Source organism: Rattus norvegicus, chromosome 10, assembly GCF_021556685.1.
Source record: "Rattus norvegicus strain SHRSP/BbbUtx chromosome 10, alternate assembly SHRSP_T2T, whole genome shotgun sequence".
NCBI classification, from domain to species: domain Eukaryota; kingdom Metazoa; phylum Chordata; class Mammalia; order Rodentia; family Muridae; genus Rattus; species Rattus norvegicus.
The window spans coordinates 112,694,861-112,709,150 of NC_141543.1; the positions used below are offsets into that span (position 1 = coordinate 112,694,861).

The 14,290-nt window shown below is 48.4% G+C and overlaps 1 protein-coding gene across 2 annotated transcripts; it reads right to left on the bottom strand.

Moving 5' to 3' along the window:
- Positions 1 to 716: 716 nt before the first annotated feature.
- Positions 717 to 11,921, bottom strand: Sectm1a (secreted and transmembrane 1A). Of its 2 annotated transcripts, NM_001013043.1 has the most exon segments (6): positions 717 to 1,602; positions 2,134 to 2,270; positions 2,494 to 2,547; positions 3,469 to 3,777; positions 4,397 to 4,552; positions 11,670 to 11,733. In NM_001013043.1, coding segments are annotated over 5 exon segments (606 nt in total). In that variant the 5' UTR covers positions 4,488 to 4,552; positions 11,670 to 11,733; the 3' UTR covers positions 717 to 1,587.
- Between the last annotated feature and the right edge of the window lie 2,369 nt (positions 11,922 to 14,290).

Below are 14,290 nucleotides of genomic sequence, written 5' to 3' on the forward strand. Positions count from 1 at the left end.
TCCTCAAACTGAGACAAAGTAACCCTTTCTTCCCTAAGCTGCCTGTTTCAGTTATTTTGTTCCAACAAGAAAAGTAACTGACAGATGGTCTCACAAGCCCAGCACTGAGATCACCTTACTTTGACCTGACAAGTCTTTCTGCGTCTGGTCACAGGTTGCAGCCTCAGAGATATCATAGTCTGGAGGCCGCAGGTACTAGGCAGCATTGCTGGTCTCAGCTTTCATTCAGGTACCAGTGTGTGAGGTTTCTGGTAGATTTTTATGTTGTTGACTAACAATTGTATTTCCCAGCTGATCTGCTGGTCTCATCATTGGCTTATTATATTTATTTAAAGATTAGTATCTAGAATAAAGTGTGGCACATATAGTGTTCAGTAACAGGGCTCAGCAGGTAAAAGCATTTACCTGATGACCTAGATTTTATTTTTTGGAATCTATGTAAAAGCCAGATTTGGTGTGTGTATCTGTCATCTGGGCACTCTTGGCACTTGTGAGGTAGAGATGGGAGAATTGTTTGGATGCTCATGGGCTAGCTAGGTTGCAACATATACCACAGTAGCAGAATCAAGAGAGATTCTGCCTCAAAACAAGGTGAAAGGCAATAAGTGACTCCCAAAATTTGTCCTCTGCCCTTCATAATGCACCCTGGCATGTCTATGCCCATACTCATACACAACGCAATGATAATAAAATAATAAATAAAAGTAAATAAAGTATGGATTTTCTATCAAAAATCTTTTTTTTTTATTGTAAGGAAAAAAATAACATTGTAACCAGGACAGAAGGTCAGTAAAAAACAGTGGATAGTGGCTACGAATCAGGGAGTTGGGGCTGGAGGAGGGGTCTGCTAAAGAGAAACCCCCAGGGAATCCCGAGATTCTCTATGACCCTCAGAGAGCAATGCCTGGCAACCAACACCTGCACTCTTTCATAGAACCCTGTTCTGACAGCACTCTGCCTTGCAGGGGCTGGAGAGGGGAGGTGATTCATCTTAAAGTCCTATCTCCCTATTTTGGCCCTTGGAACCTGACATCTGGGTTTCCCAAACTCGTTTCCATTGTCAGTCAGAAAGCAGGTATGTTCCCACGTTCTACCTGAAGCAAACCTTGGTGCAGCATCAGGCTTACGCTGGAGATCTTTGGGTAGTGGAGAGACCCTGACCTCAGAGGTTTAGCAGAAGAAAAGGAGTCCATGCTGAGCGTCAAGAGCTGTGCTGCTTTGGAATTCCCAATTTGGGGAAGAGTTGAGGAGCTGATCAGATGACTGAAGACCATAGTCAGGAAGCTATATTCTTGTTCATGTGACCAAAAATGCCTAAACTGTTTTCCAACTTCCAAGGTCCTTCTTCAGTGAGTCACTGTCCCCTCTTCTGCACAGAACCAAGAGCTCCATTACCCTCAGGGAAAGGTCTTTTGTGCCCAGCAAACTGAACAAAGTCTTTTGCACTGTCAATCATGTAATGATGATTCCATGATGTTTGGGGTTCCAGAGGCCTCCAAGGAGGAAGAACATGATAAGCCCATGTTGGTGGCCTCTCTCTGGAATCAACTCTGCAGGCAGCTCCATTAGCTTCCACTGGGCACAGACTTAGAACCTCCTTACCTAGACAGAGAGATGAGAGGGGGTCGGGGGTGAACTCCTGAACTGAGATCTCTGTACAGATGGGCACAGGCATGTGCAGATGACCTACCATCTCATACTCTGCATATGTGAATGGCCATGCCACCTAGCTAAGAACACTCAGCTTTTGTTACACGCTTCCTCCCAGAAAAGCCTGGGGATAAGGCTAGGAAGGACTTACTTCCAGGGCATCATAGGCCTGAAACACCCTGGATCAGAAACACACGTTCCCAAGAGTCCTGAGAGGATCCTGTAGACTCAAGACTCTCCAAAGAATTCCAGGGTCAAAATAAACCTTGAGAACAGATGGTCCTTGCAGGCCTAATTTGGGGCCTATATTCTTAGCTGTATCAGGCTAAAAAAAAAGTTCTTGGATTGGACCCTGCTGTCTTGATCCTGTGTAGGCTCTACAATCCCTCTGAACCCCTTTTGCAGCAGAACTCAGGGTCTCCCCAAGGCAGTGCCAGGGAAGGATGCCAGGAACACCCCACCCACAGGCATTGAGGTACATACCCAATGGGGCTTCTGGGAACGGCAGTGCCTGTAGCAGATAAGTGCAAGGATTCCTGGGACTCCCAAGGCCAAAACAGCAATGATGACTCCCATAAGGGTCCCAGGCTTGGCCTCTAGCTGGGAGCTCTTGACTTGATCTGAAGTGGGTCAGGAAGTCAGGGATGAGGGTTTCCATCACTGGCTCCCAGTCCTATTTTCCCCAATATCTGCCACCTGCTGATCCCACATCCTGGGCAGTTATACCTCCTGGGCATGTACAAGGAGGGCTAAGGGTGAAGGGGCCCAGGGGGGCAGTGCTTAGCTCCATGGTATCAGGAGTGGCTGGAACGCACAGCCTAGAGACAGGGTTATGACACCTACCTGGGAGGGATGTGAACAGCCTCGTGTCTGTGACCTTGTCCTCATTTGAAGGCTCTGCCAGAGACATACCATCAGGTTGAGTGTTATGTGAATCCAACCCTAATTCCCGCTGCAGGAGTCCTGCTGGCTGGTTCCAGGAGGACAGATGTAAGGCTCACCTTTAGGGATTCATTGATTTGTGACAGAATGAACTCGTGTGGGGAGGGTGGCAGCCAGATGGAGCCTGGGGGAGGAGGTGCTTTACAGGTACAGAAAGGGTGAACTGGGCAGTGGGTTTCAGGCTGGGAGGGACCCATTTCTAGGTGCAGTAAGGATGGGTGTGCTTACAGCACATCAGGGGGTATGCTGGCCTCTAGAGGGATGTAAGGGTGGCACAGAGGGGTGTCAGGAGAACAGAAGTCTTTGTAAACAAATTGTGAAAGTAGCTATGGTAGTGCTGTTCTAGATAGCCTTAAATGTCAATGTGACATAGCCTAGAACCACATGAGAAAGAAGTCTGTGTTGAGGGACTGCCTGGATCAGATAGACCTTGGGCATGTCTGTGGGGGGTTGTCTTGATAGTCAACAGATACAGGAGAGTCCAGTCTACTATAGATGGCACCATTCCCAGAGCAAGTAGTCCTGATCTAGATAAGAAAGATAGGGAAGTTGGCATACACCTAGAATTCCAACATTTAAGAGGCAGAGGCAGAGAGGCAGAGAGGCAGAGAGATTCCTGTGAATTCAGACCAGCCAAAGCTACTCAGAGAGAGAGAGAGAGAGAGAGAGAGAGAGAGAGGAAGAAGAAGGAGGAGGAAGAAGAGGAGGAGGAAGAGGAAGGAGGAAGAGGAGGAGGAAGAGGAGGGAGGAAGAGGAGGAGGAGGAGGGAAGACGGAGGAGAGAAAGGAAAAGGGAAGGTCACAGTACTTCTCTGCCACACTCTACACACTGGCCTTTATCCCCTCCCACCTCCTTGCTCCACAGCCCTTACCTCACCTGAAACATTCAGGGTGATGTTTCTGTAATATCTCTGGCGTCCATGCAGCTGCCACAAGTATATCCCTCTGTGGTCGTCCTGGGCGTCTTTGATGACAAGCTGTGCCTGCCCCCCTTGAACATGGAGCTCCCACCCACTCCAAGAGAAGTTTCCTTGGGGCTTTTTCTTGAAGATGGTCCTGTCCTTCCCATGGGCAGTCAGCTGGATGGTGACATCGGTGAAGGTGTTAGAGATGTTACAGCTCATCACTGCAGGCCTGCCTCTAGGCACAGACACAATGTTCTCGGTGCAGATAGGTCTGTCCCAGCCTGTATGGAGAGGAGATCACATATGGGCAAGGTGGAGCTGTATGTAGGACAGTTGCTGGCTGCTCTTGCAGGCCATGGGCAGAGAGATAGAATGGGATATTTCACACTGATGAGGCCAAAAATAGGCACACACTGTGTGGAAGGACAGAATGGCGCTGATGTCACCGGGGATTTTTTGATCTGGAGAGCTATGTTGGGGGAACTCCCTGGGACTTGTTTTCTACCCCCATTTGATGGTCCTGAGTATCTGCTGTCCTAAAGGTCCAGATGATGCTTCGGCTGCTGGACAAGGCTGGATGTATCCAGAGGCCATTAGGCAGACCCTCAGTTATGTGGTACTCTTGTTGCCTGGCAAAGACTCCCTTGCAGTCTGGGTGTGGTTTGGGCAGTCCCACTGGTGATCTAACATCAGCTCCAAGTGTGACTGGTCCTTTGTTGTCAGCCACCCTCAGAGATACATAGTTCACACTCCCGTAGCCCAGGGGACACCAGTCCTCCTGTCCATCCTCGGTAATGAGTCTGCTGGGTGGCAGTAATCACCTGGATCTAACCTTGGTTTGTCCTTCCTAACCTGTCTGGGCCCTTGCATCCTTCCCTCTGGCGGAAGACCCACACCTACTTTTATTCTGAGCATTCAGGGAAACAACCATGAGGAGGATGCTGAACAGCCTGAGAGTAGGGATGGTGGACACCACAGGACGGGTCAGCATGGCCAGTCGGTGGGGTGGGAGGCCTTAGGAGACCGTTGTCCTCTCCAGATGTCTGGGAACACTCCCTAGAAGGAAAGCACAGAGGTCGGAGGCTCGTTGAGGCTGCTGCTGAGCCTGGTAGGAGTGGTCCTAGCCTGGCTAGGGGTGTGCAGTCCCTGAGCTTTTGACCAGCCCTGCCTGAATACCTGAGCTTCTGCGGGACTCTGAGCTGCCAGTAGTGCCCCCTTCTCCTGACCAATACTTGATGAGGTGTCACTGGCTGTGGTAAAGCAATGAGGCAAATGCTTGAAATGAGGAGCAAGTCCCACCACGCTCAACACATTATGCAATTCTGTAGAACTTTCCACAGAGCTAGCAGCTGCCTGGATTGCACTTACGGGAATGAAATCATGGCAGAGACAACATGTGAAGTCACTTGTTAGTTATTTATTTAGACAGTATCATGCTATGTAGCTTGGATGACCTTAATTTGTATCTCCTTGCCTCAACCTCCCAAGTGCTGGAATTATAGAAAGAAACATTGAATTTTTCTTGTTGCCGACTTCTCTCTCTCTCCCTCTCCCTCTCTCTCTCTCTCTCTCTCTCTCTCTCTCTCTCTCTCTCTCTTCTCCCCCCTCTCTCTCGCCCTTCCTTCTTTCCTTTTTTTGTTCCTTTCTCACTTTTTTCTTTCTTTGTTTGTTTTCTTTTTTATTTTTTAGATGAAGCTCTGGCTGACTTGGAACATACTTTGTAGCTTGTCCTGGCCTAAGAGCAGAGATACACTTACTCCCACCTCTGGAGTGCTGGGATAAAATGCTCCACCATTCCCAGCTCCTATATTTTATATCAGCCTGCATGCACCAAGTCACAGTAACAGACTTACAAAGGACATAGCCTCAGTATCCAGTACCCATAGTCCACACAGGGTTCCTTCTTGGTTTAGACAAACCCATCCAGAGGTGCAGTGCTTAATCTTGGGTTACGTGAATGGAATTCCAAAGTCTCAAATTCCTGCCCTACTCTGTGCTCGACCTACATCTCCACCCTCACTCACATTGCTGCCGCTTCAGATACAACCCGTCTCCAACCTCCTGGGAGCAGACTGGGCCAGGTAAAGGGGATCCCCCTCCTAAGCCATGTTCCAAGACATTCCAGGGTGACAGGTATTACCTTGAAGTTGGGTCTGTGTTATGTGGTTCCAGGACTATGATGGAGTATCTATGAGTTTTAGGACAGGAGGAGTTATTTTTAATTTTATTTTTACAACTTTTTCCAGACAAGCATGTAGAAAAAAAATTTAATCCACCAACATGGCTGCTCTGACAAGGGATCACATTCAAAGACCTTCTAGATCTGTGTGATCCGGCTGGAATACAGTCATGTGTTTAATCCCAGAAGGCAGGCAAGCAAATCTCCGAGTTCTAGTAAACCAGTTCGGTTGAGTTGGCAGAGAGGCAGTATAGGGGAATTTAGTTTATGGCTGTGCAGTTTGTGGAGTTCAGAGGCAGTTTTACCAGGACAGTTTTAAGTCAGGTTGCAGACTAGACACAGGTGAGGACAGAACAAGTCAGCCAGAAGTTTAGAACAGATTGCTAGAGTTCATTTGAGACCAGGAAGAGTAATTAAGTCAGAAGCTGAGTAAAGCCAGTTTGAATCAGTCAGTGTGGAGGGGAGTTTAAGCCAGAACACCTGGGTTGAACCAGCCAGCCAGAGTTCAGAAAGAGCTAAGAAAAATTATTCAACAGAAGGCCTCTGAGATGACAATTACGTCAGATGAATAAAATTTACTTTTACACAATCGTGTTGTAATCTTAGACCTTGGGAGGTAGAGGGATGAAGATTGGAAGATCAAGGTCTGCTCCCATTGCATAATAAAGTCAAGGCCAATCTAGGACACATGAAACCCTGTCTCAAAAACCAAAAACAGCAGTATTATTTTCTTTTTAGTTTAGAGACAGGGTCTTTCTATCTATCCCAGGCTGACCTTGAACTTGAGGTTCTCCTGAATGTTGGAATTAGAGGTATGTCCACTCTAGGACTTTTTAAAAATTTTCTAATTTATTGTTGGAAGAAGGGAAGATTGCTTAAGCCACTACATTTCTCACATACTCCTTCAAAAATAACCTGCAACAGAAAACCATGAGACAAGCTAGTCATGGTGGCTCACACCTGTTATTCCAACACTGGGGTGCCGAGGCGGGAAGATTTCCATGTGCTTGGGCCAGTCCGAGGTACAGATTGAGACTCTGCCTCACTACTACCAAAGTTCTTTCCACCCCTTTCCCAAAGAAAAAGCAAGGGAAAGGCATATGATAGAAACTGCTGGATAGACACAAGCTGAGAGAAGCCAGAAGCATATAAAAACATCCTTTCGTGTACATTCTGTGTATTCTCTGTGTGTGTGTGTGTGTGTGTGTGTGTATGCACACACAAAAATGAGATCATTTTATGTAACGCTTAGTTACACCACCTCCCTATACTCTGTCTCTCCCTGTCATACCATTTGTCCCTTAAGATATTTGTCTACTGAGTGACTGTGGCCTCATTGGGAGTTAAGCCAATACAGTGTAGCTAGTGAAGGCTTACAGGATCTGGTGAGCTGATACAGTGTAGCTAGTCAGGATGAGGTCCTACTGGATCTGGTGAGCCATACCCAATAGGACTGATATCTTAGACACTCAGGCATAGAGATGAAGGCCATCCGACACTGAGGCAGAGATGAGATTGGTGCAGCCACAATTCCTGACCTCCCAGAGCCTCACGACAGAAACTGACCCTCTCAAGCCAGTATGTAATATTCTGGACATGATTATAACCCCCATTTCTGGCCCCAGGACTGTGAGAGAATAAATTCCTGGACTCACAGCACAGGGAGCACGGAGAGCACGGGAGCACGGAGAGCAAGGGAGACGGAGAGCAAGGGAGCACGGAGAGCACGGCAGCACGGAGAGCACGGGAGCACGGAGAGCACAGGAGCACGGAAAGTGTAGGGAGCCAGTGCTCTTTTCCCAGGACTTCTTGCTCCTGGAGGGTTTCTATTTTGCACACTGCCCTTGCTAAGCCTTGCCAGTTTCTCATGGGGTTATCTGACTTCCGACTGGTTTATGAAACATTTGTGTTTAGAGAAGCACATTGTCTGCCTTACACAAGGCTAATTCCTTTTTTGGTTACGCCTCTCTCTCTCTCTCTCTCTCATCTCTTTTCCTCAGTAATGAGAAGTTCTGTACACAGATACTTTCCTCGTTTCTTTTTCCTTCCAAAGCTTCAAGTTTTAGTTAAAATGTTTACCAGAGGTTGAAGAGATGGCTCAGTTGGTAAAGTGCTAAGCAAGAGAACCTGAGTTTGACACTTAGAACCTACATTAAAAGCTCAGGTATTGTGAGTTCAAGGCCAGCCTGGTCTACAGAGTGAGTACCAGGACTGCCAGGGCTACACAGAGAAACCCTGTCTTGAGTGCCCTCTCTAAAACCTAAAAAAGTCAGGTATTAGCCAGGCTTGGTGGCACACACCTTAATTCCAGCACTCTGGAGGTAAAGGCAGGTGAATCTCTGAGTTTGAGGTTAGCCTGGTCTACAAAGGCAGTTCCAGGACAGAAAAACCCTGTCTCCAAAACAAAACAACAAAAAGTCAGGTATGAGGGCTGGAGCAATGGTTCGGCAGTTAAGAACACATGCTGCTCTTCCCCAGGACCTGGATTTGATTCCCAGAACGCACATGCTGATTTACAGTAGTCTGTAACTCTAGTCCTGGATCCCCCAGGGGGCTCTCCTGGCCTCTAAGGGCACTAGGTACCCAGGTGTATAATATATATCCAGACATAAATGCAGGCAAAACACCCATGTAGCTGTTAGGCCCGGTTCTTCCTTTCAGCCCCATGCTCCCAGAAATAAAACTCAGAATCAAAATATATTTATACATACCTTAGCAATATAGGTAGGCTCTTCTCTGATTAGATCATAATTTAAGACAAGCCATTTATTTTAACCTACATTCTGCCATGTGGCTGGTTACCTGTGCTCAGGTTACCATGTTTCCATCTCCTCATGCCTCTCTGGGTGATGTCCCCCCTGGCTCTATCCCAGAATTCTTTCTGCCTTCCGGATGCCCCACAGTTTATGCTATCCTTTCCTACATGCCATAGTTTTTTTTTTAATTGACAGGTGAGACATCTATACAATATACAAGATATTCTTGCTATACACCCACACAGGTAAGATTAAAATATTTTAATTAAAAAAAACAAAGATCGGACATGGTGGCACATGCTCACCATCTCGCCACTGGGAAGTGGAAATAGGAAGATCCCTGGCTTGCTGGCCAGCTAGCCTAGCCTACTTGGTAAGCTCAGGCCAATAAGAAAGCATGTTTCAAAAATGCAATGTGGGGGGTTGGGGATTTAGCTCAGTGGTAGAGCGCTTGCCTAGCAAGCGCAAGGCCCTGGGTTTGGTCCCCAGCTCCGAAAAAAAGAAAAAAAAATGCAATGTGGACAGTGTCTGAGGAGTAACACCTTCCACAAGTGTTTACATGTATCCACCCGCACATGTGCACCCTTACACATGCATACGTGCACTCGAGTGTGCACCCACGTGCACACACACAGGACTTTTTTTGCTAAGTTCTCAGATCTGCCCGGAAAGTCATGTTGAAAACTCAAGAGTATGAGAGTTCACCATGTGCAGCCGTTGCACTGGGTAAGCAGGACTGGCTGCCCACCAAACCAGGAGCCCTGACACCAAGCACCTGTGGCCTGGCCTTGGGCATCCACCTTTACCTTACAGGTTTCAGCAAGCATCTTTGACACCTGACTCAGCATCTGGCCAAATAATCTCCCCTCCTTGGTTTTTATCTTCCTCAAGATCTGTTTCCCAGCCAGAACTGTCTCCTAACATTGCAACTTCTTTCCTTAGAACCAGAAGTTTGCCAGAACCTACTCCACACCTACAAACTCAGCTTTTTAGTGTTTCCCACCCCTGCCCATCACCAGGATTCACATAACCAGTTCTCCAGCATTCTGAGTTTCTTGGACCTGTGTGGGTGGAAACATCTAGAAAGGTGTGGCCATTCTCTTGGGGGGCTTTCCATCTCTGATAAGATCTACCTAACACTTTCCCTGAGACAGTGTTATGAAACACTTTCTCCAATTCAAATGTTTCTGCCAGGACACAACCTCCTAAGTGATAGCTTTGCTGGGTCCCTGGGACTCGGTTCTGCTCTCAGAACTGCAGCCACTGAAGAGTGGGCCCTATCTGGGGTGCTGTCCCACCTGAAACTGGGCTATGCTGGGGCTGAATCTTATCTTAACCTCCATCTGCTTCACTTCTCTGTCCAGAGGGAGACTCGGCCACTTCTGGGTTTTGTTTCTCACATGTCCCTTCTTCAGTAGACAACACCTCTGGGCTAGTGTTGGCAGTGGGACAGGGGACATCACTGGGTTTCTTTGGCTGTAGGTGTCTCACTGGATCATGGATATAAAATATATCACTCAGGCTCAGCACCATTGTGTCATCTGCCCTGGAACTTTGGCAAGTCATCTAAAGCCACCTCTCAGGCTAGCCAAGGCCACTCTCTTGTCACAGAAGTCTGTCCTGTGGTGGCCTAAGCTTTTTCAGGTCCCTTCTGGAGACCACTGAAGAATTTCTGGCCTCAGAGACACTACCTTTATTCTTGACCATCAGTAGACTTCTGCCTCCTGGGCCACAGGCTCTTTCTTCACTGCCTGAAGATGCCCTTTCAGAGACAGTGCTATAGCGCCCAGCTTAGCCAGAAGCACAGTGGACCCGGCTCAGATGCTGCCTGAAGGAAGGCAGCCAGCACTTCCCTTTTAGTGACTTGTTGTGTGTGTCCCCTCCATGTCAAGCCCCCATGAAGTTTACGTCCACTGGCATGCGGCTAGAAAAGGTTGCTGACACAGAAAGCCTCCACCTTTGCTGGAAGCAGATATTCCCCTCCCTGTAAGGACCCAAGACCTTTCAGGGCCTTACTTTTTTTCTTTTCTTTTCTTTTTTTCCCCAGAGCTGGGGACCGAACCCAGGGCCTTGCGCTTGCTAGGCAAGCGCTCTACCACTGAGCTAAATCCCCAACCCCTGGGCCTTACTTTCCAGAGACACTTTATAGCTGCCCAAGGGAATCAGGCTCAGCCCTGGCCTCTTGAATACAACTCTTATACTCAAGACAGATAACTTGTTTTTTAAACTGCAGATATCAACTTGAAGGTGGGATGTATCTCAAAGGAAAAACTGAAAGGGAGAGTGGGAAGGAGCCACCGAGCACCCTGGTGTCTGGCCTGAAGCATGTGTGTGCATGTGCATGTGTGGATGTATAAGTGTGTGTGTGTGCACATGGGGATGTGTATATGTGGATGTGTGTGCATGTGTACAATGTGTGCATGTGTGTGCATGTGTGTGCACGTGTGGATGTGTATATGTGCATGTGTTTGTGTGTGTGTATGTGTGCATGTGTATGTGTATATGTGCGTGTGTGTGTATGTGTGCATGTGTATGTGTGCATGTGTTTGTGTGTGTGTATGTGTGCATGTGTATGTGTGCATGTGTTTGTGTGTGTGTATGTGTGCATGTGTATGTGTATATGTGCGTGTGTGTATGTGTGCATGTGTATGTGTGTATGTGTATGTGTGCATGTGTATGTGTATGTGTGTGTGTGTGTGTGTGTGTGTGTGTGTGTGTGTGTGTGTGTGCTATGAGATGCTCATGGGCATCTGTGAGTATCCAGGATGTGGGTATGAGAGGGCAAAAGCTCAGGATGCTACATATAGGCACATGCGCACAGCTGTGGGTGATGAGATGCTGCAGGAACCTGTGCTACCGGACGAGGGCACTTTTGTCATTCACAGGCCTGTAGCACTCTGTTGGCCCTCCCATCCTTCAAATGCTCCACATTCATGTTGAGAGGGCAGAAGGGAGGACTCCATGCTACTCGTCCCACTCTGTGAATGCTGAAGCAATTGCCTCTACTCTTCCAGAGCCAAACCTGAGGCACCTGAAACACACAGGTCCTTCTGGATGTTGTCCACAACCCTGACCCTGTCTCCTGTGTTTCCTGAATCCCAACCGCCTGTCCGATGGCCCAGCTCTGCCTTTGCTCATCCCTTATCTGAGACAGCCATTCCCACCGCACAGAATCCTCAACCTTCAGACCACCTGCCTGCCCTCTAGTCCTTGCTTCCTGCACACCCCAGCCTCTCACCTGTCTCTTCTTCAGCAAGCTCCCCAATGTTACCGCCACTGCTGCCACTGGATGTCTGATCTTGTCCAACCTAGTAGGAAACTGAAAGCCTGGAGGGAGGGGCTAGACGAGGCAGCCTGTTCTGTTCCTTTCCTTGCCAGCAGTCTGTAGGAAGCCACTCGACTTTCAGGAACTTCTCTGAGTTAACATTAACAGTGCCATGAGTTTCTTAAGTGATTCTGTCATGAATATGTTTTGATTAGAAGCCTCATGCAAACTTCATTAGCTGCATATCAGGAACACTTGAGGAGGGTCCGGGCTTCTTCTAGGAAATCCCTGGCTGGAGCTGGTGTTTGATTCAGAGCTCAGGGCTGCTCTTTTGGGAGCTGTGTGGGTTTGCAGGGTCAGGTCAGAATGTGCCTTAGGGTTGAGCTATGGAAGACAGCTTGGTCCGTCTGGTCACCCTTGGGGTGTATGGCAGGAACACACTGAAGGGGTAAATGAAGTGGGTAGGAGTGGCATCCTTTGTTAGCCCCACTGTAAAACACTAAAAGAGAGCTTGCTTTGCCAACCTGTACCAGGGTCCTATGCCTTGATGACAAACCCTGAAGGACGCCCTGGCCCCACCTGAAATATGTCCCTGATTCAAAGAGGTTTCAGGCATTTGACACCTGCTCCTTGCAAAGAGTTTCTGCAGCCGGCTGCAAGGATTACATTTGAGAAGCCTCACAGTGAGAAGCAGAGACTGCTGTCCACCATTGCTACAAGGAAGGGAGGGCTGCTGTAGGCCCAGTCATGAGTAAGCTCCATGCTCTGCTCCAGCATCCTTGTGGTTTAGTAGGGCTGTGGGGTCAGCTCAGTTCCTGCACTGTGAATTTTCTCATGGACAGTGGGAACTGGAGTCTATGGCCGTAGATACAATGAGAGACCCTGAGGAAGATATGCTTGTGAGGCCCTGAAGAGGGATGGTTTACATCCCAAGTGGCTTTGTGAGCTCTGACGGGACTTAAATTTACAAAATCTATGCCCATACATTGAATGTGAGTTCAGTGGACACTAGGGCATGACCTGAGGCCCCACGGTGACTCTGTAGGGTGTCTGCAGCCTTGTGTAGATCTAATGGGAGAACCCTAAGATGTCTGCTCTATGGGTAAAGTACCCTGGAGGGGCTAGGCAGCAGGCATCCTTTTGCATACCAGGTCTTAACTTGACATGCTGGCACAGGGATGAATAGAGATCTTTGGACACTAAGAAAAGGCCCTGCAGTCTCCAGACACATGAGGTGACCAAGCCTCAAAGAAAGCTACTGATGGATAGTGGGATGTGGTGCCTCTCTGCTCTACCCTCTGCCCAGTTACAGAAAGAAAAAGGAAGAAAAATAAGCTGACTACAACTGTGGGAGCCTGCCGCTGTGGGGATGAGCAGGAGGGACCAACCACATCGACATGATATGGGGCCCAACTGTTCCCCAGGTAGAACATCTAGAACTTCACAGGCACTCAGGAAGCAAGAAGGGCTGCCTTCCTAGGGACACACTGAGCCTGGAAGAAATGGCCAGCAGCCCAGTGCACAAAGATGACCACAGAGAACAATGTCCTCCACGCTCTTTCAAAGCAGTCAAGCCACTGCCAAGTTGTCAGATTAAAAGCAAAAAGCTTACAGCCTCGAGAAAGACAGTACCAGGTTGAGTGTGGAACCCAGCAGCCGCATGGGACCCTGAGGCCAGGCGGAACTCTCGAGGGTTCTCCAGACACCCCTGTGCCATCATTTTTCACACAGGAGAGAGATCCCAGTGACAATAACCCTCACGCCCTTTATACCGTTGCCCCTGTCACCGAGACAGCAGCCCAAATTATCTTTGCCTTACTTTTTCTCCCCTCTGGCTGCATCTCTCAGGTATGGCCACCCAGGCCTTTGTATGTCTGAAGGGGCCTCTGGCCTGTGGGGCAAAGTTTCTGGTGGTGAGGGGATAAGCGAAGGCTGGGGGTAGCAGTATCTCATCCACAGAAATTGCCCTTCACAGTCGTTAAGTTTATTTCCTCCTTCAGCGCCCACACACCATGAAAGTGAAACCAGTTTGTGCATTTTGAAAGTAATGAGGAAAGAAGAGCAAGCAGGTCAGAACAATCCAGCTGCACCCGCAGGGACAGTCACGGCAGCTTCCTCTTTACTTCTCTTTCTCCATTTCTTTTTCAGTGGTAAGCATGCTCTCAAGTCCAGCATCGAGGGTCTCCTACAAATATTCACAATCCTGTCCCAGTGTCACACGGATTCATCCTCTGCGCGGCTCTTGACTGACACCATCTCTACCAGGGGACTCTGTCATCTTGTATCTCACCCCTGGGGTTTTCATGCCTAAGTGGCCAATGGCATGAATGGTTTAGTAGCTGGTTTGGACTGGTGAGCCCTTTCTGACAGAGAGGAGCGTGTTGCAGTCTGTTCCTCCTTACAAACTCCATATGCACCAGGATTCTTTGGTTATTGTGTGTTGAGACAGGGTCTCATGTAGCCCAGGCTAGTCTGGGACTCATTAAATAGATGAGGAGTCCCCTGACCCCATCTCCCAAATGCTGGGATTGTAGGCATGTAGCCCTGTACCCAGAAATGCTGGAATTATTATTTATTTATTTGGAGACCAGGTC

Coding starts and splice junctions, on each gene's coding strand:
- Sectm1a (XM_087571050.1), bottom strand. CDS start 4,487: ATGCTGACCCGTCCTGTGGTGTCCACCATCCCTACTCTCAGGCTGTTC. Junction 3,778..4,396: donor CCTGAATGCTCAGAATAAAA/GTAGGTGTGGGT, acceptor CTCTCCATACAG/GCTGGGACAGACCTATCTGC. Junction 2,548..3,468: donor CATCACCCTGAATGTTTCAG/GTGAGGTAAGGG, acceptor TGTCTCTGGCAG/AGCCTTCAAATGAGGACAAG.